Source organism: Tyto alba, unplaced genomic scaffold (genome assembly GCF_018691265.1).
Source record: "Tyto alba isolate M040663 unplaced genomic scaffold, T.alba_DEE_v4.0 Super-Scaffold_5, whole genome shotgun sequence".
Lineage (NCBI taxonomy): Eukaryota > Metazoa > Chordata > Aves > Strigiformes > Tytonidae > Tyto > Tyto alba.
The window spans coordinates 6,193,938-6,221,204 of NW_024881326.1; the positions used below are offsets into that span (position 1 = coordinate 6,193,938).

The 27,267-nt window shown below is 38.0% G+C and overlaps 1 protein-coding gene across 5 annotated transcripts in view; it reads left to right on the forward strand.

Moving 5' to 3' along the window:
- TENM1 (teneurin transmembrane protein 1) overlaps positions 1-27,267 on the forward strand; it is a 343,154-nt gene that overhangs the window by 242,601 nt on the left and 73,286 nt on the right. For 4 of the 5 annotated variants that reach the window (XM_042807094.1, XM_042807095.1, XM_042807097.1 and 1 more), the window contains 6 exons: positions 355-378; positions 2,722-2,868; positions 13,507-13,723; positions 20,725-20,844; positions 22,655-22,916; positions 25,537-25,804. In XM_042807094.1, coding sequence (XP_042663028.1) covers positions 355-378; positions 2,722-2,868; positions 13,507-13,723; positions 20,725-20,844; positions 22,655-22,916; positions 25,537-25,804 — 1,038 coding nt within the window. The remainder of the gene's footprint in view (positions 1-354; positions 379-2,721; positions 2,869-13,506; positions 13,724-20,724; positions 20,845-22,654; positions 22,917-25,536; positions 25,805-27,267) is intronic. The other variant, XM_042807096.1, reaches the window with a different exon arrangement.

Genomic DNA, 27,267 nt, shown 5'->3' on the forward strand with positions numbered 1-27,267 from the left:
TGATTTGCTAAATCAAGAATTAGGTTTGTGAGGAACGTCTTAATTTTCAAAAGATTGTGGAAAGCAAATCCAGGAAAGGACAAAAATAATTAAAAACATAAATAGAGCTGCTCTTCACATTGTAGGCACTGCCAGGTATGGCCCAAGCTGTCCCCTGCATGCTTGTCATCAAATGGAGAACAATCACACACGTAATGTATTTTAATCACAGCAGCAGGAATAGATCTGACTGCAGTGAGAGGGAGACACTTTATATCTAACCAACAGGTGGCAAGCCATAAGCAAATGGTATCTGTATTTTCCTTTGGGTACAGAAGTTCAATCCATCTCAGTTTTGTTCTTTTCTTTTTTAAGCTCACTACTTAGATGCTGTTCGAGGTAAGTTTTTCATATCAGCATTGCGAAAGAATAATGAAAAAATACAAAAGTACTGGAAATGGAGTGTTTTGTGTTACCTGTTTTGTCTGAGGTTCTGTACTGCTAAGTTGCCAGAATAGATAAAACGTTTATTTATGGAGATACAGATATATAGAGATATATACACCCAGAGACAGAGAAAGATTTACAGAAGAAAATGCAGTTTTTAACAAATAATGTGCTCAACTCATTTGCAAAGTTGTAACAATGTAAGCATGTTTAATGTGGCCATCTGATGTGCAAATCAGTTTTTTGCTCTTACTTACCATTCCAAAGTAATGACAGGGATAAGGACTTGTTCAAAAATCTTTGTGTTGATCCTGTCTTCCATGAGAACAAACATCTTCTTTTTTTTTTTTTTTTTTTTTTTTGTCATTTGTGCTTGAAGTAAGTTTCTTTTGATAGAGAAGTATACTTTTTTAAAAGCTGTCTATGCTAGATGTGATATAGTTCTCAAAATGATTTCATACAAGAGTAAAATTATATGCTGTTTTGTGTCTGGTGCTGTTAATTTGATTTCCGTGCCCTTGCTGCAGGTCCTGCTTATTCATGTCAGCACAGGTACCTTGCCCAAGTTTGACAGCAGTCCCTCAGTCCTAGCCATGCTGTGCGGAGCAATTATGCACATTGCCCCTTGCAAAAATGCTGCTAGCTGAAATATCAAACCAACCGATATTCCAGAAAGACCTGGATGTTTGTTTTGCATTTATTATTTCTTCAAAATTAAATAATAGTAAAATCATGTAGGCCTTCATTTGATTACATTTCTAGTCTTAAAGGATATCCACACACAGCGGCAAAATATGATCATATACAATAAACTAATTAACTCAGCCGGACGGTAAATTTAAGTGGACAAAACTTCCCTGTTACCTGGAACAGCTCTCACATCCTGCCCGTTCACCCAACTCCTCAAGAGGCAAATAATTGGCCTTTACAGACTATCTGGTGATTACCAACCTCATGCTATTTTAGAGCAGTGACTTCCAGAATTCCAGTGTGAGGAAATGGTGCTACCCATCTCCAGCTCTTTCAAGCAACAGGGTCAGACTGTCCAATCCCTCTGTTTGCAGATATGAGTGATAAACTGTGCCGAGGGTAAGGAGGAGAGAGATGACGTGTCTAGTGTAAAGCTGCCAGGACACGTGCTGCATGCTGGGCTGTAAGTGACAACCTGACAAACCAGTTGTACATATTCACTGGCTCGCTGGTCAGCTCTTCCAAAGTCCTTTTGGAGCATCTTGGGGTTGCCAAATAGATATGCAGCCTGCGGCCTCTTCTTTATCCCTCAAAAAAAATTCTATCAATAACACGTAAGTGTTGATGTTCACTATCAGTTACAGAAGGGCTTTCAGTTCCTCTATGTCCGTGCTATCAAAAAGAAAGGAGCCTTCTTAGAAGGGATGCCATTTGCTCTGTTAAGCTTATTTCTGAGCTTTATCCATTGTCCTTTGGCTCCATGTGTGACATGGTGAGGATTTGACAAATGTCTGAGCTGGCACCAAACTATGCAAGCAGATGGACATGAGCATACACATCCAAGAAACAATTCCTCTCACTCTGATAAGCAAGAGATCTAGCTGACAATGTCCAAATTACTATTGATTCAGAGTTTACAAGTATATAATCCAGAGGATGCTCCAGTCATTGTTTCAGTTTTGATCTAGAATCAGAGTCACTAAAGGACAAGTGTTTGTCATATTTGAATCAGCTATAATGTGAAGGAAATGGAGCTAGACACTGGAAAGAAATGCTCCCTCATTTGCCTTCTGTGGAAAGAGTTGTATTGTAGCATAAATCAAATTGGCTTTTTCTCAGTCAGCTGAGTATTTATGAACAGAATAAAAAGGTCACATCCACTCCCTTGCAATGTGTAGGATTATGTCCACAAATGCCAGTTTGTCATTTAAACAATATTTTCCATGTGTATCTTTGATATAAATGTTGCTTAAGTATATACCTTCCTTTGTGATCTACAACTTATTTTTCAATAAGTAGAGAGAGAGATGGACACAGCAGACTGATAAATATCTTCCTATAAATCTATTCACTTTTTTCCTGCCCACAAAATGTTACACACTAAAAAATTCTAATTCCTCACTGAGAAATTACTTTTGGGCAAGCAAAGGGAGGGACCAGGATGGGGAATTTTCCATTCTTGGCCAAAAACATAAATGGTTTGCAAGGGAGCTGTGATCATCTGAAGGCAACAAGTATAATACTATATGAATGAATGTTAATGATTGTAACTGTAAAAGAAGAGAGCTCCTCCATGAAGGCATCTTTTTACATTTTCTTTTCTAGATGGTTGCCCAGGTCTCTGTTATGGAAATGGGAGGTGCACTCTTGATCAGAATGGATGGCACTGTGTTTGTCAAGTGGGCTGGAGTGGCTCAGGATGTAACATTGTCATGGAAATGGTGTGTGGAGATAACCTGGACAATGACGGAGGTATGATAGATAATTCATGTCTCTGTTTATTTTTCACATCCTTGATTGTCACTTGAATCTATAGTTTTGGTGTATGTTTTACTTTTTATCACAGAATGTCAGTGTTTGCCTGTTTGCTCAAGACAGTTTTTTAACTAACTTCATCTGAATCAGTGCAGTGGGGGAGCAGACCCTTATGCTAGATGTTATTCAAGGCAGATATTATGTATGTGCCATAGCTATCATCCCAGTACTTGGTTTTTTACCTGCTTTTTTTTTTTTTTTCTTTAAAAAGATAACAAACAAACAAAAAATACACAGAAAAGGTGTAACAAGTAAATTCTCCTATCCCCTTTCCACTCTACCTCATAACTCTGTCATCTGTTTCAGAAAAGACAGCCAATGGATTCCCAAATGCTAAAAGCTCTGTGCCTGTCAAAATGCATCCAGAGTTTGGTCTTATGTTAATATTAAATGAATATATTTACAAGCATACGGCGTGCATTTAGAGATGCTTTTTTAACATTAATCTCTTTCTTAATGTTTCCACTGAGACACATCACAGTTCTTGCAGTTATCTTAACATACATTTGAACGACTGTTGAGTAAGCTAGTGTAGAAAGTATGAAGAAGTAATTTCTGAACCAGAAGTAATTTCAGTTGAACCAGGGCATTTAACACTAGGTGCTCCCTACCTCAGACCTCTGTAGTCTTGATTCATACTAAGGCTGTGTAAGTTTTAGGTTTGCTGGAAAAAAAAAACAGAGTTCCTTCATAAATTAATCTCTGCCTCCTTTCCAGTAGCTTATTCTAATACATGAGCTAGTGCATTTTTTTTCAGGAAAAACCTCCAGATTCTATTTCAAACTTACTAGTTGGAGAAAAAAACCACAATATTCCTCACTGATTTTTCTCAGTGTTAGTTATTTTTCCTACGTATTTTAGGATGACTGATTTACTGGATGGTCTAAAGAAGCACTATTGCTTTCCTCTTCTTTACTTACTGACATCCTTTACAGTGTGCTTGCCCCCATACTCGTTGCTGTGCAGCTTTCTCATTCAGACTGTGAATACCTTTGCCCCAAATCACAGTTACATTTTCTTGCTTAGATTGTACACTCACATGTATTGAAATATATATTAACTTATTGTGTCACACTCACAGATCATCTCAGTGTCTTGGGTGAGATCTCATTACCCACTGTAGTGTCAAATCTTAGTATAGTGTTTGTCTATTTTCTTCTAGGTCATTGATAAATTAAGCTTGATTTAGGGCCAGGAACTAAGGTCACTGTGGGACCTCAATAGAAACATTCTGACTCAGTGATGATTCCTCATTTACAGATATATTTTGAGACCTTCTGATTTTGTATCCTGTGGGCTCTAAGACCATGCTGTCCTTTGGCAAAGGCTTCCTCGGTTCTGAACCCCAGTCAAAATTGCCTTATTCCTCTCTTATCCTTCCTTTTCCACCTTATTTCCAAGACATCTAATAACCATCTTCCTGCCCACTCTCTCTGCTCTTCTGCGTTGGTGTGTATCCCTCTCACACCAGGGCCCACAGCTGGTATCACTGCCCCCCGCATGCTTTCCCATCTGCCTGGTGCTCTCCCCCACTGCCCGAGCCACTGACTCACTCGCCTGCACTCTTAAATCTGTCCACAAAACCCCTGTTTAGCCTGTAATGTATGTAAAGCATTTTCTGATGCACTCTGTGAACCAGCTCTGCATAAACTGCCCTATATTGTGATTTTGGTACTTTATATTCTCCAATAACAGTGACTTATTGAGAGAGTTGGCAGTTTTAACTCTAAATCTCCTTGAATTTGTCAGTTTAAGGCAGACACTTAACATCATTTCACTGCAGGTTTTAAAAGTAATTTTCTTTTTCCTTTATAACGGCAACATAACATGGACTAGGACAGCTCTGTTGGCATTACAATTAGAGATAAGTGCAGAGAGAAATATTTAATTAATCTGACTACTACAGATGGGCTAAATGTAATTAAGTTTCCTTCACAATCAATTTTATATAAGAAAAGAAAATTATATCTACATATTAAAACCACTTCTCTTTATATATGAAGTTCATGGGACCTGATTTGGCATAAGCATAAATTATAAAATTTCTCCTAAATTCCTTGGAGTTATACCAGTGTTATGTTAATACAAAATCAGAAGTTGATTCCTGGCGTTTCAGTGTTTGCATACATACACAACAGTAAAAATAGAACTTAGGAAGGAGCCATGACATTACCTGTTAAGTCCTGTTTGCTGGGAGGTTGTGCCTTAGACTACAAGAATATTACGGTGGCATAATGAGTTACCATCCATCAAGCTACATAACTGGATTAGGTTCATAAAGATGGAAGCTATTAACCTTCTCATCTGCAGTTATGGTGAGTTAAGAGCATGCACTCACTTGAGTTACAGAAACTCAGCTGACAGGTAGTAACTTCCTAAGCCATTAGGATGTGAACACATTCAGTCAGCGACACAGAGCCCAAGAGATCATGCTGTAGACCTAATTTAGTGCTGTTGGATATTCCAAATCATGGTATTCTCACCTAGCAAAGGTCTTATTCATTCCAGTTGTGTTTAAATCAAACATTTATATCCCAGTCCTTAGGAGGTGTTCTGTTCTTCAAGTTCATTAAGAGGAAGTCACAACCAAAGAACAAAGTTGTAGTAAGTTGAACAATTATTATTTCAAATAAACTCTAATTCCATGAGTTAGGTAGAGTGATAATTTTGTGTAGTTTCAAGTTGATTTATTATACGGTACTTACAGACACTGAAAAACTGATATTTTTATTATATAAAAGTACATTCAAATACATGGTAGAAAAAAAACATGTTATAAAATGAAGTAATTTATTAGTTCCAACTGTAGGGATTGAATAATGCCATTTATTTGGCACGAGGAAGTGTTAGTGTTATTGTTTGATCTGTAGTAACAGCACAAATGCTTTGGGAGGGAGAAAGTCTTTTATTAATTTTTTAAGAACTGGTATTTTGGTATAAAGGTAAGCCACAAGCATATTCACAGGCATCCTGGTTCTCCAGATGCTGAAGTACTAAGCTCCCCATCCGTGCAGTTACTCATGCTGGTAAGGTTTAAACACACAGGGAAATATTTTCCTGAGCAGGGAGAGTACTTTTTCTTTTAGAGCCCCATTGATATACACTGTATTTGTGCCCTGACTGTACCATAACTGCCTTTCCCATTCCATCTCATAGCTCTCTGTTAGCTTTTTCCTACTTGCAGGCTTAAGGGCATGTTTACCTGTTCAAATATCACTACAAATATCATTGAAAAGGTCTTAGCATTATAACAGATGCACGATGGCATGGTTTGCACTTGCTCTTGTGGAGTGCATCTGCAGTTTGTTAGCAGTGTGATGTCCATTAGATAATGCCAAGAAGTCAAGCAAATGTCCTTTGCAGTGGGGCCTTTCCCTCCCCTTGCCTTCCTTCAGCATCACATTATTACTCATTTCTTATTCTTCTTCTTTCATTGTTGTAACTGACACGATTTCATTTTCAGTTTATAAGGTGACCATTCAGCTCACCTGAGCAGGTCATTTTCTCTTGTTCTGCCATTACTTTAGATTCATTTGGAATCCTCGGTAGCTCCAGGAGGTTGCTTGAAAGCCCTGCTGGGTTCTGTGGTGCCGAGTGCCTGTGTCCTGGGTGTGCGGAGGCAGAGCATGCTGCCGCAGCACTGGGACACACAGGGTGCTTCATGCCAGCTTGCAGGTCACCCCCCCACCCTGCCAAGCCACAACTTACCTGCTGATCTCACATATATATATATATATATATACACACACATACACATTGCTGCTGCATATGCAGGTCTTTATCTTAAGCTGAAAGTTGCAACCTGTCACTCCCATTAATTTATTTGATATGGATATCTCTTTTAAATTTGCCTGGATCTCTTTTCATATTTTCTTTTTCTTTTGTGAATCAATCTTGACTGTTTGTTTCTAAGAAAAATACTATTTACTACAAGCTTTGAATTCTTTTCCAAATATCCTTTCAGTCACTTCAGACAGTTATTGTAGCTTTCTCCAAGCTTTTCCAAGCACAAGAAAATATATGACTCAGCACAGCCTTAGGTTGATAACCAGTGCTGCTAAAATATTGATGTATTTCTGACCCATCCATTGGCATTTTAATAACCTATCCATCAGAGAGATATTGAGTCCATATATAAGTAATATGCTATGATTACACAATATAAATAATATTGATGGGAATGGTTTTCATTGTTGCTGAGCAGCGAGGGCTCCCCGGGGATACTTACAGTTTCTGAAAATCATACCCTCATATATTTGCATTCGTCTGTGTGTGGAAGGCCAACCGCCACCAGTACTCCTTGGATAAAACACTCTTCAGCCTTTTCACAGGCACACTGGTGGGTTTCCAACACCCTTATACAGACACCAGTGTTACCAGTTAGCCTCACTCTCTGCTGCGTGCTATGTATTGCAGCTAAAATCTGAGAAACAGTTTGGGTTTATGTATATGAATAAGCGTTAGAGACTCATGACGGTTACTGCTGCTTAGTCTCTTCTGAAGTTACTCTTTGATTCAATTTCCTTAGATTCCTGGCAACATTAATTGGCCTTAACTGAGCCAGTGGTGAAACAAGTCAGCACAGGCATTGTTTAATGCTTATTTGAAATCTGTAAAAGAAAGCAAGCAAACGTAAATTGAAGACTCCTGTGGATTATCTTTTTTTTTTCACAAACAATAGTATTGAGCAACTGATCATGCAAGTGTACTGAAAAGCTCGACTCCTTGGTGTTGAGTTTTTTAGATTGTACTGCATAAGGAGTTCAGAGAACAAAACCTGCTTACTGCAAGGAGAAACTTAAAGCCCATTTTTTACTTTCTGTGAAAGTGTTCTGGACATAGTTCTCAGAGCTCCATTGCTGGCTTGCACTCACTGAGATCAGTACAGAGGAACCGAGAGAGCACTTGCACATGCACCTCGGGGCTGCTCTGCAGTCGTGAAAATGCTGATCATTGCTATTATTTATACTAAGGATAGCATATTGCTTAGAGATGTATTTGGTTTTCATGTGACTGAGCAAGTACATTAGTATGTGTGTTTGTGAATATGCCTGCATACATGAATATCCATGCGCCATATAAGCATGTATACCACTTCTTGCAGTATTCTGGGTTCGGCATTAACCATAAAACTTCAAATTTATTGTAGTTAACATTAGAAGTGTCTTCTCCATGTGTGACAAAAGCTTGAAAGGGTGAGAACTCTGTCTTTTTTTTAAATGAACTTTAAAACAGAGGAATAGCAATTTTAAGTATTTGTCACCTTTTATGTTTATTTGTCAACTATTTATGTTTTGTTTGCCAGAACCTAATGATAGTGGATAATTTATTAAAATAACTAACCTAGTAACATGGGAGGTAGAGTCTGATTGAATTTGTCACTTTTGTAGCCAGTTAAAAAAACATCTCAGTGGTTTAATAGAAAAGATGCTGCTGTGAGAGTTATTGCGTGCTGCACTGGTGAGCTGGGGAAGCCACCACTGCTTCACCAGTGACCCCACCCAGTGCCTCTCAAATGTCCTCGGGTGTGCCACTACCTGGGCAATTTGTAATCCTTGTGAATACAGATCTATTTTCAGCAATGTGAGTTACTGTGATATTCCCATATTTGCAGTCGTGAGTTGCAAGTAATTCAAGGGTACATGAGAAGACTAGAAAAGCCAGGACTTCAAAAGTAGGTGGGGTAGAGCTGTTCGTATCAGGCCCAAAATATGTGATTTGTTCCATGCTCTTGCTATTAGCTTACAGCTGACAAAATACCTTTTTGTTTTCCAAGTCTTATTTTATTTTACTGAGGATTTAATATAGGTATTATGCAGCTTATGGAAAGCTAAAATATAAAACATATGAAATACAATCACTGTACAGCATTTCCCCAAACACGGTAAAAGTAGAGGTACATTGCTGGAAAGTAACCAATGGAGAGGTGGGCCCATAGCTCCATTGCCAATTTGTCTGGCTGCGGAAGGTGATCATCCATGTAGAAGAGAGATTGCTGTGTATAATGTGCACATTAGAGAATGTGCTGTACCTAGCACAAACTGAGCCTTCTGTGACTGCAGTAGAAACATAGCTGAGGAGGGATTATCACACTTGTGGCATTCTGTCCATCATATTAATTAAGAAAAAAAAAATATATAAATGTATAAGCAAGAAAATATATTTTTTTGATGGAAAACATTGTGTGATTCCACTAACATGAACTCCTGACACAGTAAGTATTAACATCATTCCTTATAGAAAGCTTCCTGAAAGGATTCCTTCCCCAGCAAGGAAATGGGAAAATCTTGTTCTAACATTGTGAGCTACAGTAAATACAGAGGGGAGTGATGTGACTGAAAACAAAGCAACTTGTTTTGGCATGCGCTGCCTTTTCTTTGAGGCTGTTTAAATTATTTAAGAATGCTATGAAGTGCTTTTTATCCTCAAGTCGATCTTTGTGAATTCTATTTTAGTGGTTATATTAAAAATATTTTAATTTTCTTATTTACTTACAAAAAAAAAAATTTCCAGTTCACCATTATTGCTTGCATACAAAACAAGGTACCTGGAAAGCATGAAACCATAATTTCAGACTCATCAAAATGTGAATCACTTTATTATATAATCTGCAGTGCACTGTGAAGGTGCCTGACTGCCTTTTTATATAAAATAAATTAAAAAATGCTAATAGCAAACCAGAATCATTTACACCTCTGTAACACATTTTAGTCTGCACCTATGCTGTGATGCACTTTGTGGTAATTGACACTAAAAACTTCAGTATACAGGCTCCCCTGCTGTATGAATTACAATTTTTGCTGTTTGTAGTAGTTTGTTCATACTCCTGACTGTTGTCTCCTGAGACTTAAGAGAAACCCTGCTGTTTTCTTAATATGGTGAATTTTTTAATAGTTGGTTCCTGATATGAAACCTTAACTAAAAAATGTAACCATTGGCTGAGAACTGACTAATGCATTTGTAGCATTCTCAAGTGAATGAGCTTGATGTTATAGTTTATAAACAAGATTTACTTGTTTTTGTGGGTTATTCTCCTGGATTAAAAGTCTCATTTCAAATAGGATTGGCTTGTTGAAAATGTTACACTCACATGCACTTACTAATATGATTTACATTATCATAAATTGCCTCTGTATATAACTTGTGATTCTGTACTGGTTTGTTTTACCTGATTCATTTTAATGGGTATCATGCTGAATTACAGTAGTTTCTTTGGGGGCTTTGGGTTTGGTTATATTTTTTTTTCCTTCTGTTTCATTCTGCATGGTTGAGAGGGGAGATTGAAATAAATTGTCACCTAATCAATGAAAAGATTAATAAAATGCAAAAAAAAAAAAAAACAAAAAAAAACAGTATGGGAGAGAGAAGCCATGAATGAAAATCTGTAACCTAGAAGATTCCTACTTTAGATTAACATTTATATTTTGGTTAGCAATGTCTTCCTCTGACAACTTGGTAGGATTTTCTCCCAAGGCCATAAGTTGTTCCTGGTATATCCAGTGCCTCAAAAACTCATGGTGGTGTTAGGACAAATTCCCATTCTCACTACGGGTTATTCGGATACGCTTCTGTGACTTCATACCCCTACTAATGGGAAACCCACTCTTTTGTAGTACTGAAATCCCGGAGAGGCAAATGAAACCAGGTGCAAGTAGTTCAAACCAAAATAACTCCATTAGCAGAACCTGGAAGAGTTTATAAAATAGTCACTTTTCTGTCAAGTAAACTGCAAAGAAAAGATGAAAATTGAGTCTGAGTGGAAGATGGAAAACTGCTTTCCCTTTACACGGTTTCTCCGTGTGTACAGAATGAGCACACATGGAGAAGAGCATTGCCAGGCATGTAAGCTGTTGACAGAAGCAGAGAATGAAGACTCTAATAGAGAAAGCAAAGTATTTAATTGTTATTTTTATAGCTATTTCTTTTCTAAGCAAATCTTCATATTCTTATATTTCTGTGACTTTTCATTTTATTTCTTACATAAATGAGAGATTCAGGTCAGCTCAGTTCCCACATCTAATGGCTTGTTGACAAGAAAAAATTAATCAGAATAGGTACTGTGGAATAAATTATTCCAAAATAGCTTCCCCACGGATACTGTTATTCTGAAATAAGTGTACCTTTTTTTTCTGATTAGTACTTATTCTGCCAGACCAATGTTTGTCAAGTTTCCCACGTAGACAGCAGTCAGCCTGCACCTTCCAGAACGTACCTTAACTCCTTGAACAAGGCTTGTAACTTCCATAACCATTCCATCATCAGAGACCAGTCCTGAACAGCTACACCTAACCACATCAGAGCCCTTTGCAAGAATCTTCACTAGTATAAAGCAAAAGCAAGAGATTTCAATTTCTTTATCACCTTTTCAAGTCTATTAGAATTCTTCAATATTTGCAGTCTTGGAGAATCTACTAGTAATTTGATGTTTTCCACTTCACTTACTAAGAATAGAGATGTCTTCATTCCTTGGACAAAAAAGATGAAACAATAAAAGGAGGTATTTTTCCCTTGCAGTTCCAAGCCTGCTCTTCAGGTTTCAACACAAAAAGCTACTTTGTTTTTTTATCAAAACACAATGAAAACCCTCCTGGTTCATATCATGAATTCCTCCATCCACTTCCCATGTGGTTTTGTTTAGACTGGAGGCCCCTTATTGTTTCAGCTTACTGATTTCCTAGCAGATTTCAATAGCTTTGTAGATTTTCCTGAATATAAAGTTACTGCTATGCTCAAAGTCAATAAACTCAACATTACCCTGTGAAGTTCTTCCACCACTGGCAAATGCCTGTTGTCTCCAGGACTGGGGGAATGTGGAAGGAACTTAAAGCATGCACTGACCTGTAGCTATGCCAGCTTTGCCAGATCAGAGGATCTTAGTTGTTGCTTGCTATCTACAGTTGCCCTTGGCTCATTATCACAAAAACTAGCCCGCCCTGATCTCCCAGCTGCAGTAGGAGATTTGTTAATATATTTTGCTTAGCCAAGCAATTATCTTGCTCAAGGTCAGGCAAGGATTTTCATATTCCAGGAAAGCCCATTTCATTATAATTGTTTGTTCTGTAGAAGGGCTTTTGCTTTCTTTTCAAAGTGAATATTTTATGCTGTTATTTACTGAGCTTTCACACAGTGCAGTGTGCTTTATTGAGAAAAGAGCAGTTGGCTGTGGATTGGTCCTGCACCCATTAAAGTCAGTGACAAGACTACAGCAGCTTCCCTGATAACGCAGTTTGCCCTGAGGAGGTACGGTTTTATAGACACCAAAGTGTTGGTAGGAACAGAGCATGCAAAGTCAAAACATGAAGTGAAAGTATCTGACAGTATGTTCATCCTATAGCATTCCAATTTTAACACAAGGGAAATCTGTACATTGGTATGATGACTCCACATTTATTCAGACTGATCTTAAAAATACAAAGAGATGTCTTTGTTGAAGGATACAATGCCTTAATCTTGCTTTATATGCATTGGTGTGCTTGTCAATCCAAGCAAGTAAGCAACTGCTAAATCATAAAATGGATGTTTAAGAAGATAGTTGGACATTTTACCATACCTTATTAAATCTGTTTCTGGTTGAGCATGTAATTTAGGCAATTTGGATGTCTCAGCTGCTGATAGAAGCAATTAAATTCCAATAGCCCAATTTTAAGTTTTATTTAGGTGGTTAATTTAGATGCACTTCAGTGCTTCACTTTTCATCATTAGCTTTGGACATTTAAGTAAATTAATTTCATCCACAAATGTTGTTGCAAGTTTGTCCATAAAGAAATGTAGATTAAAAAAAAAAAAAAATTCTTTCTTCTATTTTTCAAATTTTAAAATGGAAGGAGGAGGAATAGGTTTATTCTCACTTCCCATATTTTCTTTCCTGGCGCAAACATCCACGGAGAAGACTGTATCTGTCAGGTCACTGGGATAAAGCTTGCATCAAGGTGTATATTTGTATATCACCAACTACAAAAGGAATGCAGTCATGATTCTTCCCTTTTCGGATCATTTTAGTATTGCAACCAATAAATAAAAAGTTAACATCCTAAAGCACTAATAAAACTATTGTATGGTTTAAAATAGAAGTCAGACAACTGTAACAAGTACTTTTTTTTAATACTGTAGTGAGGATGCTTATGAGTTAGATAACATTTCAGACTTCGTTATTGCAAGGCTAGTTAGCAAGTGTATATTCTTCAAAGGTGTGAACAGACAGTAGTGATATTAAAGGACTCTTAGAGATATCAGCTGCACACTGTGGATCATGTACCCATTGGATTAACAAGTATTGTTTTGTGATTTTCTTCTTATGCGTGTTCTGCAGTGAAGAGTCTGCTCTTCATTATTCTCTTAGTTTGTAGGTTCTGTTTTTTCATTGTCGTGTGGGGATTTTATGAGGTAGTACTATGACTAGAGAGAAATACCCCTCCTGGACTAAGTATGTATGTTAATGCTTTATTGAATTTGAATGTGTCATAATCGGCATGCCTTCCAATTGATTAAATACGTCCTGTGCTCTCCAGCAGTAAACACGGTGCCTTATTCTCAGAATCACTCAATTTCTTGAATTTTCCATTCTCTCTGTTTTAGATGGCTTAACAGACTGCGTAGACCCTGACTGTTGTCAGCAAAGCAATTGTTACGCAAGTCCTCTCTGCCAGGGTTCGCCTGATCCCCTTGACCTTATTCAGCACAGCCAACCACCTTTCTCTCAACATCCTCCAAGGCTCTTTTATGATCGAATCAGATTCCTTATTGGGAAGGAAAGCACTCATGTAATCCCAGGAGATGTCTCATTTGAGAGCAGGTGAGTCTTCTTTTAGATGAAAGATTTTTCTGACTGTTGAGAACAGAAATGAAATTACTTAACCAGGAAAAACAGTGTTACCTGGATAGCTGAGGATTCTTCACTGGTGATCAAACAATACTTAAAACAATAGCAAACATTTAAGTCCCAACAGCTGAAGATCTTGTGTATCAGATTCTCTTTACTGCCTATCTAGTTCATAAAAGTGTTACAGCAACAAACTCTGCTACTCTTATTGACAAGACTTTGACTGCTGTAGAAGATAAAGTATCTCATACTTTTAAAGTAAGTGAGGGGAAGTTCTGCCCTATATGCTGTAGATATGTAAAATCACAGGAAGCAGAAGGATGAGTTGGATTCATATGTGTTGTATTCAGTCACCTTTCTGCCTGATAGAATTTGATTGGTATTTAGAGTGTAATAAATTTAACATGTGTCACTTACATATAACCCAGATACCTAATTAACAAACTTTTTGGATTTTACTACATGTTGATAGACCAGTGTGGAGTTTACTGGTTTGTGCTGTGGGTTACTCTAGCTGTCATGCAAATAGTAGAGGGATCTCTCAGTGTTTGTGAGGTTGGCTTGCCCTTTAAAAGGAAAAGACTATGCTATAGGAAAGGGGCACTTACTTGCTCAGAAAACCTGGTAACACATATTTTGTTGAATGTTTGAAATATAGGGGCACATAAGTTTTTATGCTGTAGTTCACCTGGGAAGCTGTAACTTACATGCTGACAAAGAGATCCACAAATCATCCGCATCACCTAACTATTACCCTGTCAACTAGGACTATGCATTAGATAAACCATGTTCCAGTAATAAGGGTATAAGAATTTTTTTATTTTCACAGTACAGTACACAGCACTTAGGTTATACTCTCGACTTCATTCCATAGCTGTGCACAAATTCAGTGCACTTTCTCTTTGTAACATTAATTTTTAATAAAGCAAATATGTAAACAGAGTCTTTATTGATCTGAAATACCTAAACATTTAATCACTGTTAATAATGTAACAGGATGTTATAAATATGTAGAACAATAGGGCATGAAAATTAACTCCATGAAAAGCACCCACCTGCTAGTGGCAGGGCTCTCAGTGTATCCTGCTGATGAACAGTGCCACTGCACCAGGTGCCAAGTCCTTGGGTGGCTGTCCATGAAGCAGAGCATGCTGCAGTTTAAACCAAAAGTCATCAGTGAAAGATTTTCCTCATCAAAATGCCTCACAGTGAGGTGTTTTCAAAGGCGAGGTGAGCACTCAAGTCGCCTGTACAGTGTTCTGTGACACTGCAAATGTTAGCAGCCAGATTGCACATAATCCCATCAACGTGCTTTTATAGATATAAGGAAGCGATCTTTTAAACCTATCATTGATGGGATTTAACTTGGATTTAAAAGCTTTTTCTGAGTATTTCGTTTCTTTACCCTGATATCTGCCATGCCTTTGAAGAACGAAGAGCAGCAAAGGCCTGTGTGTGAGCAGCAGCCCACCCTCACCATGGTTTGATACTTTATACCACTAAGGAATATGACTTGTACTTGCATTGGTGCATTGTTCACACCCCAGATATCATTTCCTCCCACTGCAGAGAAATTACTAGTTAGTTTAGCAAGCAGATCACTGGGATTCAGATGAGCCTGTCTGTATCTTTGGAATCAGGGCAGTGCCTGGAGACTTGCGCTCTGCCATGTCTCCTGGGTTTTGTCAACAGTAATCTGCGATTGGGCACCCTGAGGATTTCATCAGTCCATACTTTACTTGATCCTCAAGTCATCCAGGCTGTTGAAAAATTGCTCATCCATAAGTCAAATATTATTAAAAACTGCCAGAATTTTCCTCAAGGATGAGAGATAAGCAGAGTCTCAGAAGGAGGCAATATCTTAGCTGTGCTGCCTCTTTTCAGAAATCTTCCTCTGACATTGTCAGTCTGACTGTCATCTAGTGTCTGTTCTTCTCCTGGGAATTAAGATTACTAAAAAAAATTATAGAAAGACAACTGTTACTACAGTTTAAAAAAAATCAGAAATCTGTGATCCTGCCTATCTGGTACAGACCAAAGAATGCTTGGGGGGTTTTAATCTCCTTTTAGCTATTGCTGAAAAGGTTGTGTCCAGGCAAATGATATTAACTCATGGCTACCGGCAATGCCACCTATTTTATAACTGGTGGTTCAACAAGAAATGTTGAAAGGATTGAATAAAATAGTGACATTCATTTATTGCCAAGAACTGGCATCCATTCCCACTGGTGCTCAAATTATGCAAAGCCCTATTTTGCTTTTGGGTCCTTTTTTTTTCCTTTGCAAAAAGTCTCTTGAGACCATCAGGAGGATTAAGGAAGAAACATCTATCCAATGTTATCAGTTTTCTGATTCAAATGACATTGTGCAGTGTTTTCCTGTACTATAGGTAAGTGGAACTCTAATATGGGTGATGTTTGCATGAATCTCACTGTAGATAAGGTCAACGTGATGTTGAATAGATTTGTGAAAGCTATCAAAAAATGATGAAGATTGTCTCTGTCCCTCAGACTGAAAGTGTTTGGTCTCTGCCATATCCTGGCATTTTCAGCATCATCTGAAATAATAAATTGGCTGTTCTGACAACTGCTGGGACATCTATCCTTTTGCGTTTGCATCTTAGACTTCAGCTTAGATTTTTATTTTTAAACATTTGGCTTCTACAATGTATTCAAGGTGTTGTGTCGAGCCATGGCTAAATACTCCACCAAAATTAATGTTAAGGAGCTAAATGTTTTCAAACCATGTTTTGCTTTTTTTTATGACAAAGTTATGCCATTGGTACTGAGTTTTTACAAACTTCCGACTTAAACTGTGACACGCTGAAAGGCAGATTAGACACATTCTGAATAAATGGAAATGTACTTGCTTACATCAGGAATGGTTTTGACCTACTGCATGTAGCAGAGTGTAGCAGATTATAATGTTTTTATCAACTTCTGTTCTCAGGAAGCTTTTTAGCTTGTTTCTTTTCTGAGTATTTTTAATGCATGCTGTTGGCAAGCTATTTGACTCGCTACAAATTGCCTACAAAAAGGGTCCAGTGTATGGTACTGAATTAATCACCCTTCAAAGGCTGCTTACAGCAACGTTGTCAGCAGGAAGAAATGAATGTACCTTGCTAGCCTTTAGCTTAATTTCTCTGAAGATTTTAATCAGAAATGTAATACAGTAAATGACATCTTCTGGTAGTGTGACACTTGCGAATTCACAAGTTGCTTGATAGAGTTCTACATCTGAACCTAATGTCTCAGCCTGAGGTGCTTAGAGAATATTGGAAACTTAACACACAAAACAAAAGCAAAAAAATAGCAGATAAATAGCAGCAGAGCAAGGCAGAATGGTGGTGGAATAATATGCCTTGCAAGTAGTGAAAGAATGCATCTGGAATTTTAAACTTCTATTTATATTTTAAATTAGAGATGTCAAACAAACTGTCTGATGGCAGAGCAGTGAGACCCACAGAGCTGAGATCCTCAGTTACATGTGGAGTGACCCATGAAGCATTGACAGAGAAATCCTACTTCTTTTAGGCCACCTGCAACCTATGGGAATCACTGCTTTCTCTCAAAAAGCCAACTGCTCCCTCTGGAGTTGCAGATTTAGTACAGCTTGCCAGGGGACTAGAAACATTTTTAATGCGTTTGAAAACACTAAGGCATCTTATCAGGGACATGTTCCTTCCCAGCTCCTCAAAATTAGAAAAGACATTTTTGCACTTACTTCTAAGTTAAAACAATTTGGACAGCCTTAGTCTAAACTTATGCAATCATTTCAGATAGATGACTGTTGGACAGTTAATATGACTTATTTATCCCTCATGAGAAAGAAAAGCAGGCCAGTCACAGCTGTGTAGAATAAATCTCAGAGGTTGAGAATAGAAGAGGGACATACAGCACATTGAGGAGACATAATGACCTTTAGAGGTTTCTCTTGTTAAAATTAAGAAAATCAATGATTGGTAGCAAGGTCCACATCCTATCTAGAAAAAGATTGAATGTTAAAGCAAGGAAGCGTGAAGTGGCATTTGAGTATGAAGGGACATTACTGCAGGGAACATGCTCTAAAAGCTCTGGTACGGAAAGAATTAAGTGAGGTCTTCTGCAAGCAGCAGAGCTGCAGGGAAACTGCATGCCAGCATGCCTCTGGGCATGGTAGTCCACTTCGTGAGCTGTCAGGGAGTTGGGAAGGGAGGGAGAACCTGCTGCAAGCCTTTGAGATTAGCACTGATCATAAAGTAACTAAAAAATGTTTTCACACCTGCAGTAAATGCAAAAATTAAAACTAATTCTGATCAAATGCTTAGTCAGAGATTTAATAGGTGTTGGTAATTCAAGAGGCCAGAGAGTAGAAGACTCTTCAACTTACAGTAGGTAATAAAAAGACAGTAAATATTGAGAGCAAATGTAGCAACACAGGGGCAGGCTTAGAACATTTAAAATCTAAAAGATTAAAAGACAGTTCAATACAGATAAATGTAGGATAATAAGGTTTATGAGTTTTTATCACAAACTGTAAATGTGTGTGGCTTGTAAAATATGAAGCATAAAAAAGGAGCAAGAAAGTTGAAAGATAAGTCTCTTAATATTATTTATGAATAATGAAAAGTAAAGTGAGTAGAGGAAAGAAAGACTAAGTATGAAATAGTGAAGACTTCGATGAGTTGTTATCGCACAAATCTGTGTGCTTGATAAAATATGAGGACAGAGTGGAGTCAGAAGACAGGTCTGTGTGGAATGAACAAACAGGAGTGCAAGAATAATGTACTGAATAATGATGACTCTTAAGGGTCTCTCTCTCACACACCAATGTGTATTATAAATATATGGAGTGCACTAATAAAGGGATTAGAAAAGGAAAAGCCGGTCTGTTGATGTTAGAAATATGAGAAAACAATAGGAACTGGTATTTTCTGCTCTAACAAATCAAAGAGTAGTTGAACCTGCCTGTTCTGTTGAGTCTTGTGAGTCTGTTGAGACACACAAGAGCTTGATTGCCTTCGGTGGAGCAGCAGGTTTTGCCCACAAATAGGGCCACAACTAATTTAGATAATGTAGAAAATTAAAAGGTGATAAATCAGAACTCTGGTTTGCATACTGGCAGTAGTGCTGCCTCTCCAATTCCTCTGGGATTTATCAGCATCTTTGCTGAAAATCAGCAACTTTCTATGTTACAGGAGCATGGAATTCTTATTATCAACTGTGGTGAATGGCATACTCTCAAAGGGGTTAATTTTTACCAGTTGCATTTTCTCAGGTCATAGTCAGCCGGGTTTGATGATATCATGGTGATAAATTAGTATCCTGTCAAGTATCTTTGCAGACTGAGATCTTATGAAACAGAGATCTTATGAAACAAGTCAGAATTTTCAGAAATTTATGGTCTCCAATTTGTGCATATGATTTCACTGGATCATGATCAATTAATCTCTCAAGGGTTATTTTCAAAATTCATATATAGACTCCAAAATAACTTTCATCTGAGGAGATAATCAGTTTTCCTTTAGATTACATATTCACTGTGTCTGTTGAGATCTACGATGAACTTTCAAATTGAGAGAGAAACATTACAATGTCTTCATTTATGCTTATTGTTTATATTGAGTAATTAATGCCAGTTACCTTTATAAGTATTCTACTGGGTTTAACCCTAAATGTCTTAATGTTATCAAAAGACTTCTGCATACACTGTTTACTTCATTATGTGCTATCACTGTTCCAGGAACTATGTGTAGTCGTATAATTAGATCCCAAGACCTGGATCCTTTCAGCCAGTGGAGGTGTGCTAATGTAGCATACCTGACAGCACAGGGCAAAATACTGAAAGGTGTTTCAGTGGAATGTAGCTGTGTAAGCCCTTAGAAAATCCCACTAGGTCCTAATCTGTACCATGATGGTATTTTAGATCTTATTCCTTGTCCTTGATGAGACTTGTCTCCTTTACATTTCAGTCTTCAAATACATAAAAGCTAAAGCGAAGTAAAAGAGGGCAGTTTCTTCACCATTTCTGTGGCTAGGGTGAAAGTAATGGTCTTAAAGGGCAGCAGTGGAGATTCAAATTAGACAGTAAGAAAAGCTTGACATGAGTAAAGAACTTGTACAGAGCCATTGGAATGTGTTACTTGGTGAGATTATAGAGTTAGACAAGCATCTGTCTGGAGTAATGTAGGTATAGTTGATCTTACCTGAGGCAAATGAATGGACAAGATAAAGTCTTGTATTTCCTTTCAGCTCTCATTTTCTATGATTCTGTGATCCTGTTAGCCTCTGATTAGGCCCACTTAGTAATGAGTTCACTTTCCTGTCTGTTGCCTTTGATGTGTTCTGCTGTGTTGCCATATTCCAACTTCTGCTGGAATGGGCGGATTTTTATGCTGACAAGTGGGTCCAAGCTCAACACATCCCAGAGAGAATTTAGAAGGGCATAGCATGTGATGGGGTATTGAGAAAAATGTATGTTACATCTGATTAGGGGCTCTCTGAATTTACCTATATAACTTTCTGAAGTTTGGTGAAGATGATGTGTCTCACTGCTGCCTTATCACAGTAGTTCAGCTTTTTTCTAACAGACAGTAGTGCCCTATTCTTAGCAGCAGAGAATGAGGTTTCATTCTCCCCTTTCACAAATCATCACCCCCTAGAGCTGCAGCAAGCTAAATCACTCTATCAGTGTGTGTATTTGTAGTGCTATTCAATGGCAGAACAAATGGTATCCTGAAATACAGCCAGAAATTTAAATATATTCTCGATACAGCAGCGATTCACAGGAGAGCCTGTGTGTCATCTTCATGAGATAATGGTTTCTCAAATCAATCTTTTGGACTTGTTTGAATTTTCATTCAAAATCAACAGTCACAATGATATCAGAGTAGTTCTGTCTGTCTGGGACAGAAGTGTAGCATAGTTTCTGAAATCAATCCCCTTTCCACCCTCCTGATGTGTTTAACATGTTGCCTTCTACTCCTTTTGTTACAGACGGGCATGTGTCATTCGAGGCCAGGTGGTAGCAATAGATGGAACACCTTTGGTTGGAGTGAACGTCAGTTTTCTGCACCACAATGAGTATGGATATACCATCAGTCGACAAGATGGAAGGTCAGACTTTCATGTATGGTCTTTGACTGGTTTAGGTTTGTATAGTTAGGTCAATCTACCATCTTCTGTTCATGTACAAAGTTGTCATAGACTTCACTGTTTGTAGTGTGGATTGAGGATGACATCTGGCCCTTTGCTCTGGGAGCACATTTAGTTAGAGCTCTCTATGGTAAAGGGACCAAAGAAGAAAGAGGAGAAGAAAAAACCTGAACAGTAACAGTAATACAGTGGCATTCAAACACCTGGAGTCAAAATGTGACAGTACTGCTGTAACAGTACCTTATTGATATTTGAATATTTTCACTAGTTAGGTTTTCTAGAGAATTCCCTGTGTTCTCCCTTTTTTAATGTTGATACATGTTGACACTTCAATAAACTACTTGGAAGGTTTACACATATCAACATAAAAAAAGAGGGAGGGCACCTGATCCACACGAGCAAAAGTGAGGACTCTTTCCAGACCCTAACTGGTTAAACTGCTGTTCCACAGTCAGTCCTGAGAAATCCTGGCTTCCACTTCTTCTCCAGTCCACCCTTGTAGGGCTGAGTTCAGTTCTCAAAGAGAGATTAAGTTCCTATACGTTCTATATTGCAGTCCAGGGTTGGCCATCTATTTGCAATAGGGTCATGTTTTGCTCCTGAACTTGAATTAAACTGCTAAGGGCAGTTTAAGACTTCATTTTCCTTGGCTGTGTTGTGAATTACAAGATATCAGAAGCTATCTTCCAACAGGGAAAGAGTGTAATTTGTCACTGTTTCCACAATTATTTTTTTTTTTGTTTGGCTTTGTCAATTTAGAAAAGTAAGGAGCATGCATATTTATTTTACCTTAGTTTATTGACTTTCAAATCGCACTACTTAAAGTTAGTAATTATCATTTCCTCTTTATACTAGCCTGGATAAAGTTGTTGCATTAAAATATGCTACCTGTATTTCGCTGTGAATGTAATCGGTGTCATTTGGGAAATGTGATGATATATGCATAATTAAGTCTGACTTCTTATCGCAGTTTGTTACCATCAAAAGCCTCCGTAATAGATGCATTCAGTAATACAGAGAGTGAAGTATCTATTTACATATTACCTTGTGTTACCTGACTCTGGATGTCAGAAACTCAGGAAATTGAGACTCTGTATATTGTGCCTTCTATGTCCCACTGTTCTGCAGCCCAGATATGCCAAAGGTTCTTCACAATAGCTCCCAGAAGATCACCTGCCTTAATATGCAAAAGCTGATTCTGCTCTCAGTGCAATTAATCGGCATCTTTCCCAGAAGTTTCATATCCTTCACAGAGGGGTCTCCTGCTCATTGTACTCAACCTTTTCCTCCTGCTACCTTTAGAAAAATGGAAAAGGATATGTTAATAGAGAAAAGGCCTAACAGTCTTTAAGACTTCTTATTCTGCATGATGTAGCTGCATAGATTATGAGTAGCATTCCTTTTCTGGGCTAGAAATTTCTTCTCATATAAACCAAAGTAACTGGGTCCACACTTTTGATACAGATGACTCTTTAGTACTGATTCTAGTTGATAAATACAGGAGAGGTAAGCCAAGTAATGGTGAAGTACTGTACCTTGCTACTGATGCATACAGAGAGAAAGCACAGATAGGTAGAGCTTCTTCAAGAGCACCAAGGTGATGCTGGGAAAGTATACTTGAATGGTTTCATGTAGTAAATTAAGAACTGTAATGAACAACTTGAAGTTTTTGTTTGTGATGCACTGGAAGTTGTGCTAATATGTGCTAATACGATGATAAAACAAAAAGAAACAAAGCAATTTGTTTGTTTTTTTTTTTTTTCTCTTCCAGTTTTGACCTTGTGGCTGTTGGAGGCATATCTGTCACTCTAGTTTTTGACAGATCTCCTTTCATATCTGAAAAAAGGACACTTTGGTTGCCTTGGAACAGATTTATCATCGTAGACAAAGTTGTAATGCAAAGAACAGAGTTGGACATACCATCTTGTGACATTAGTAGTTTTATCAGCCCAAATCCGATTGTACTCCCTTCACCCTTGACAGCATTTGGAGGGTCCTGTCCTGAAAGAGGAACCGTTATTCCAGAGCTACAGGTAATGAAAAGACTTTCAAATTAGCAATTTGTTCAGTTGCAGAACAAGTTCTAGACAATTTAGAAGGTGATACCAAATAGTGAGCAATTAACTGCTGTGATGTTACTCGTCAGAATGACACCAATCCATATCTCTTTAGTACTGTTGCACAAGATGCTTTTCTCTTTCTTAATTTCTTTATTTTTGTTAATATTTTAAAGTTTGTATTTCTTACCTCTAAGCAGAAGAAAGTGGGGAGTCCTAACATGATTTATTATTGAAATCCTGATTTATTTATAGTGATGCACAAAACCATTTCTAGGTTATAGATGAACAGTACAACTACTCCATACCTCAGTATGAGAGATGACCCACGATGCTTTGAAGACTCCTGGGGATGTTTCATCCATTCACATCTTCTAGTTCTTTACAATGGCATCTCCAGCTATATGTTAGCTTCTTGGGTTTTATTACTTCCTTTCCAAGGTAGAGCAATTTTACCATGATCTTAAGGATTGTTTTTATTTACATATATTTTCTTGACACTCCCTTAAATGTTTAGAAGCAATTTCTAATTAACCTTGTATTTAACTGATCTTTTATTTGGGACTTAAAAGAGGTTGTATGAAATGAACACACAACAAAATACAGCTACACAGGTTTCAGACCATGTTAACCCCCATAATTTTTAGTATGTTGTTGGAGCAGTTAGAGTTCAAGCAAGAAGGCCTCTTTCAGGTTCTCTTTAAATTTCACTGAGCAAGTCTGGAAGATATTTTGGAGGCTACCTGTAGACATTAATATTTCCAACCTCTTCTCTATTTTTTCATAAAAGTGCTGTTACTGCTTAAGAGCCTTTATTCTACGTACAAGAGACCTCTGATTGAGTTCAATTATGTCTAAATATCTCCATAACTATTAAAAACATTATGTTTCAGTCAGCTGATAGCCATAGTGTTGCTTCGCGAAACATACTAAGTGAAACTAATGAACATAAATTAAGACTAACTGATGCACATTTGTAAGAAAAAACTGGGTCACATTACTCCACATAAGGTATTCCTGGGTCGTCTTTAAATAGCAAGGTGCCAAAGATGCAGTCTACTCAGAGAGAAACTGCCCCTAGTCCTTTTTAGGCTTTTTTTGTCATTGGAGGGTTCTTAGAGTGTTAAGTTTCATTGTACGGTACTGGGAAATGAACAAAAAGTAACCCAGAATAATAGGAGAAGGAGATATATTAGGATGTATTAATGCATGAATATTTCTTCCTGCTTTTCTACTAAATAAAATGAGAAGAGATGTCAGATGTATGACAGAGGGGGCAGCTGGGATGTCAGCAGGAAAGAAGGGGAACACTGCAAATCAGGAATAAAGGGAGCAGGATTTCCCTGGCAACACTACATTTCATATGTTGAAACGACAAGTGCTGGCAGGCCTCCAGCTGTACTGCAGCAATCCTGTGACAGGGATACTGTTGCAATGTGTAAATAAAATTGTTTTGAAAGTGAAGTAATATATTGTTAAACAAGAAAAATTTTAAACCTGGGGAGTATAAACAAAACAGTCTGTATTTTTCTAAGCTTGACAAATTTAACATTGTGACAGCTCAACTTGTTATTACTAAAATCATTAACCTTATCAAGCACTATAGTTTCCAGTGGCTTTTGAGTGCCTGTTCTTCCCCACAGTGTGTCCCAGAAGAGCCTCTTTCTCTCATGAGATCACAAGAGCTAAGTCCCTTTTTGTAGCTTGAAGACCCATATCATTCAAAAGGTCAAGGCCAGGTTTCTTTTTTTCCCGCACAAGCTCAAAGTCTTTGCAGTCCTTCTGGTTGCTGAGGGCTTATCTTTGTTACAGCCAGGAATTGATACTACCCCACAGTGGGCATATCCAAGCCATCTTTAATCCCAGTGATTCAGAGAGCAGCACTAACAGCAGTGCCGTGGGATTTGAGCTCTGTTGCACACCCTGGGGATTTACCTGTTAGCTAGATGACTCTGACACCCCGACTGTTTCATTTTCATTGCTGTGCATCCCCAGTTAACTTGTTAGGTTCCTTGTGCTGCACCTGCCTATGCCATGCCCCTTCTTGCTGGAGCTGAGCCTTACCGCAAGCAGTTCTGCACAGAAGGTGCTTTAGTAGGAAGGTTTGTTTTCTTCCTTAGCTCTCCACAAGCTAGAGTTATTACCTCCAAAGCAGGATAGTATCTTCAAATCATAATGTAATATATAAAGTGTGTGAGTATTTTAAAAAAAAGTTTCTAATTTTATTCTGGGTAAAAACACTTGTTAAGTAAACCAAATAATAAAGCCACGATAAAGCTGTAGAGCTCAGATGTATGAATATGTCCACAGAGATAGTATTTGCTCCTCAGTAGATAAGAGTAAAACGTTAGAGGAGGCGGCTCTTTATCAAATTGGACAGACCATTATCCAGTAAGTTGACCAAGCAGTTACCAGTGTTGGACATTTTGTAATATGCCTGGCTACTGTACTGCTGAAATAAACACAGAAGTCATCAATGTTTTAAGTGGTACTGTGTTCACATCATGATTGTGAAATATAAAATATGCACCTGCTGTTATTCATATAATTTTGCATTTTTCTTAGCTATAGATACAATGATGTATTTTTTTCCAAGGTGGTCCAAGAGGAAATCCCAATTCCTTCGAGTTTTGTGAAGCTGAGTTATCTCAGCAGTCGAACACCGGGGTATAAAACTTTGCTGCGCATTATTTTGACACACACAACCATCCCTTCTGGAATGACAAAAGTCCATCTGATAGTTGCTGTTGAAGGACGTCTGCTTCAGAAATGGTTTCCTGCTGCAGCCAATTTGGTATACACGTTTGCCTGGAATAAGACAGATATATATGGACAGAAGGTTTCTGGTCTGGCTGAGGCAATGGGTATGTAGAATCACCTTGATGTAAGCTGAAGCACTCACACACATCAAGCCAGGAAAATACGGCTTATAAATTTTGTTGCTGCACTTGCATTCTTTTAAATCAAATGTCTCTTTAGCTAAAGTGACTCGTATGATTTCCTAAGAACATTTATTTTCATGTTCTTCCAATGTCATCTTTCTAATTTAATCAATTTGAAAATCCCCTTTTCCCTTGGAGAATGGTTATGTACTAACGGCATTATATTCAGCTGTCTTTGTTTTTGAATGTTAGTTTGAATATGACCTTTGGTGTGTCATTGTTTCTGTCATTTTTTGGCTGTGACATTTAAAATGTCATTTCCACTTAGAGTTTACAAAATTCTAACTTTTAGGCATCCTTTCTTACTACATTTCACATCCCCAACAGTTAAAACTTCTTGATTTGTTGTTTAAAGATGTTTATACAAAAATCATCATGTTTCATGGGCTTTCTTTACCAGGCAGCAGAGGCAGCTATTCTGAGAATTGCTACAGAAGTGCTGTCTGTGCAAATACATTTTATTCAGCCAGACATTTTTTTATTCATTAATTTTATGATTTGTTTTTTTAAAAAGCTTGGGGTTTTGTTTTGGTTTGGTTTGTTTTGTTTTTTAACTTAATTGGGGGTTATGTTGCTTAATGGACTAATCTTATGGATACTTTCCATTATGATTATTTACCTTACCAGCAAAGCTCAGTGTTATGAATAAGCCCTAGTCACTTCTTCTGCAGTTTTATTTTGCTTTTTAAGTCAGGGGAATTATAGCAAGTGGCATTGTCAGGATCAGGCTATAAAACAATAATAGCAAGGGCTACATGGAGCCATCTACCCTTGAGAAGAATATGCCTCATTCCATATATGAAATTGCTGTTCTGAGGGGCAGCCAGGACCACTCCTCAGGATCTGCTGTGCTGTCCATACAGGCAGTGTGCCTGCAACTTGGCCCGTGCAGAGCCAAAAGGTGCCATCCAGGCTCTGCGAGCCCTGCAAACCCCCCGAGCAACTAGAGCGTGATTCTGCTATCGTCTGTGTGCTCCCAGCCAGGTAGTCTGTGGGGCAGCTGCATGGAGAGACGATGGGAGAAAGGAGCATTCTAGCACTTTCCGAGTCATTTCTACTTAGAGGATGATGCAGACATAGCCACTGGTGTCCACAAAGGGTTATGAGACCAAAGTATGGAGTATGATTTATGACATGTGATGTACATAGGAATATATCAGAAAACAAGGAGCTGCTTCTAGGGCTGTGGTGCCACAGTCTACTTCAACAGATACGACTGCAGGCTGTTGCCAGAAGGGACGTTCCCACATTCTCTCCTTACCGCTGGGCCACCACTCATTCATTTAATCATGAAATGAGCCGGATCAGGAACAAATTCAGCTGAAAACTGAAGGAACCAGAAAATAAGTGATAAATTTTCGGCTCCATTAGTTTCCGGATCTGCT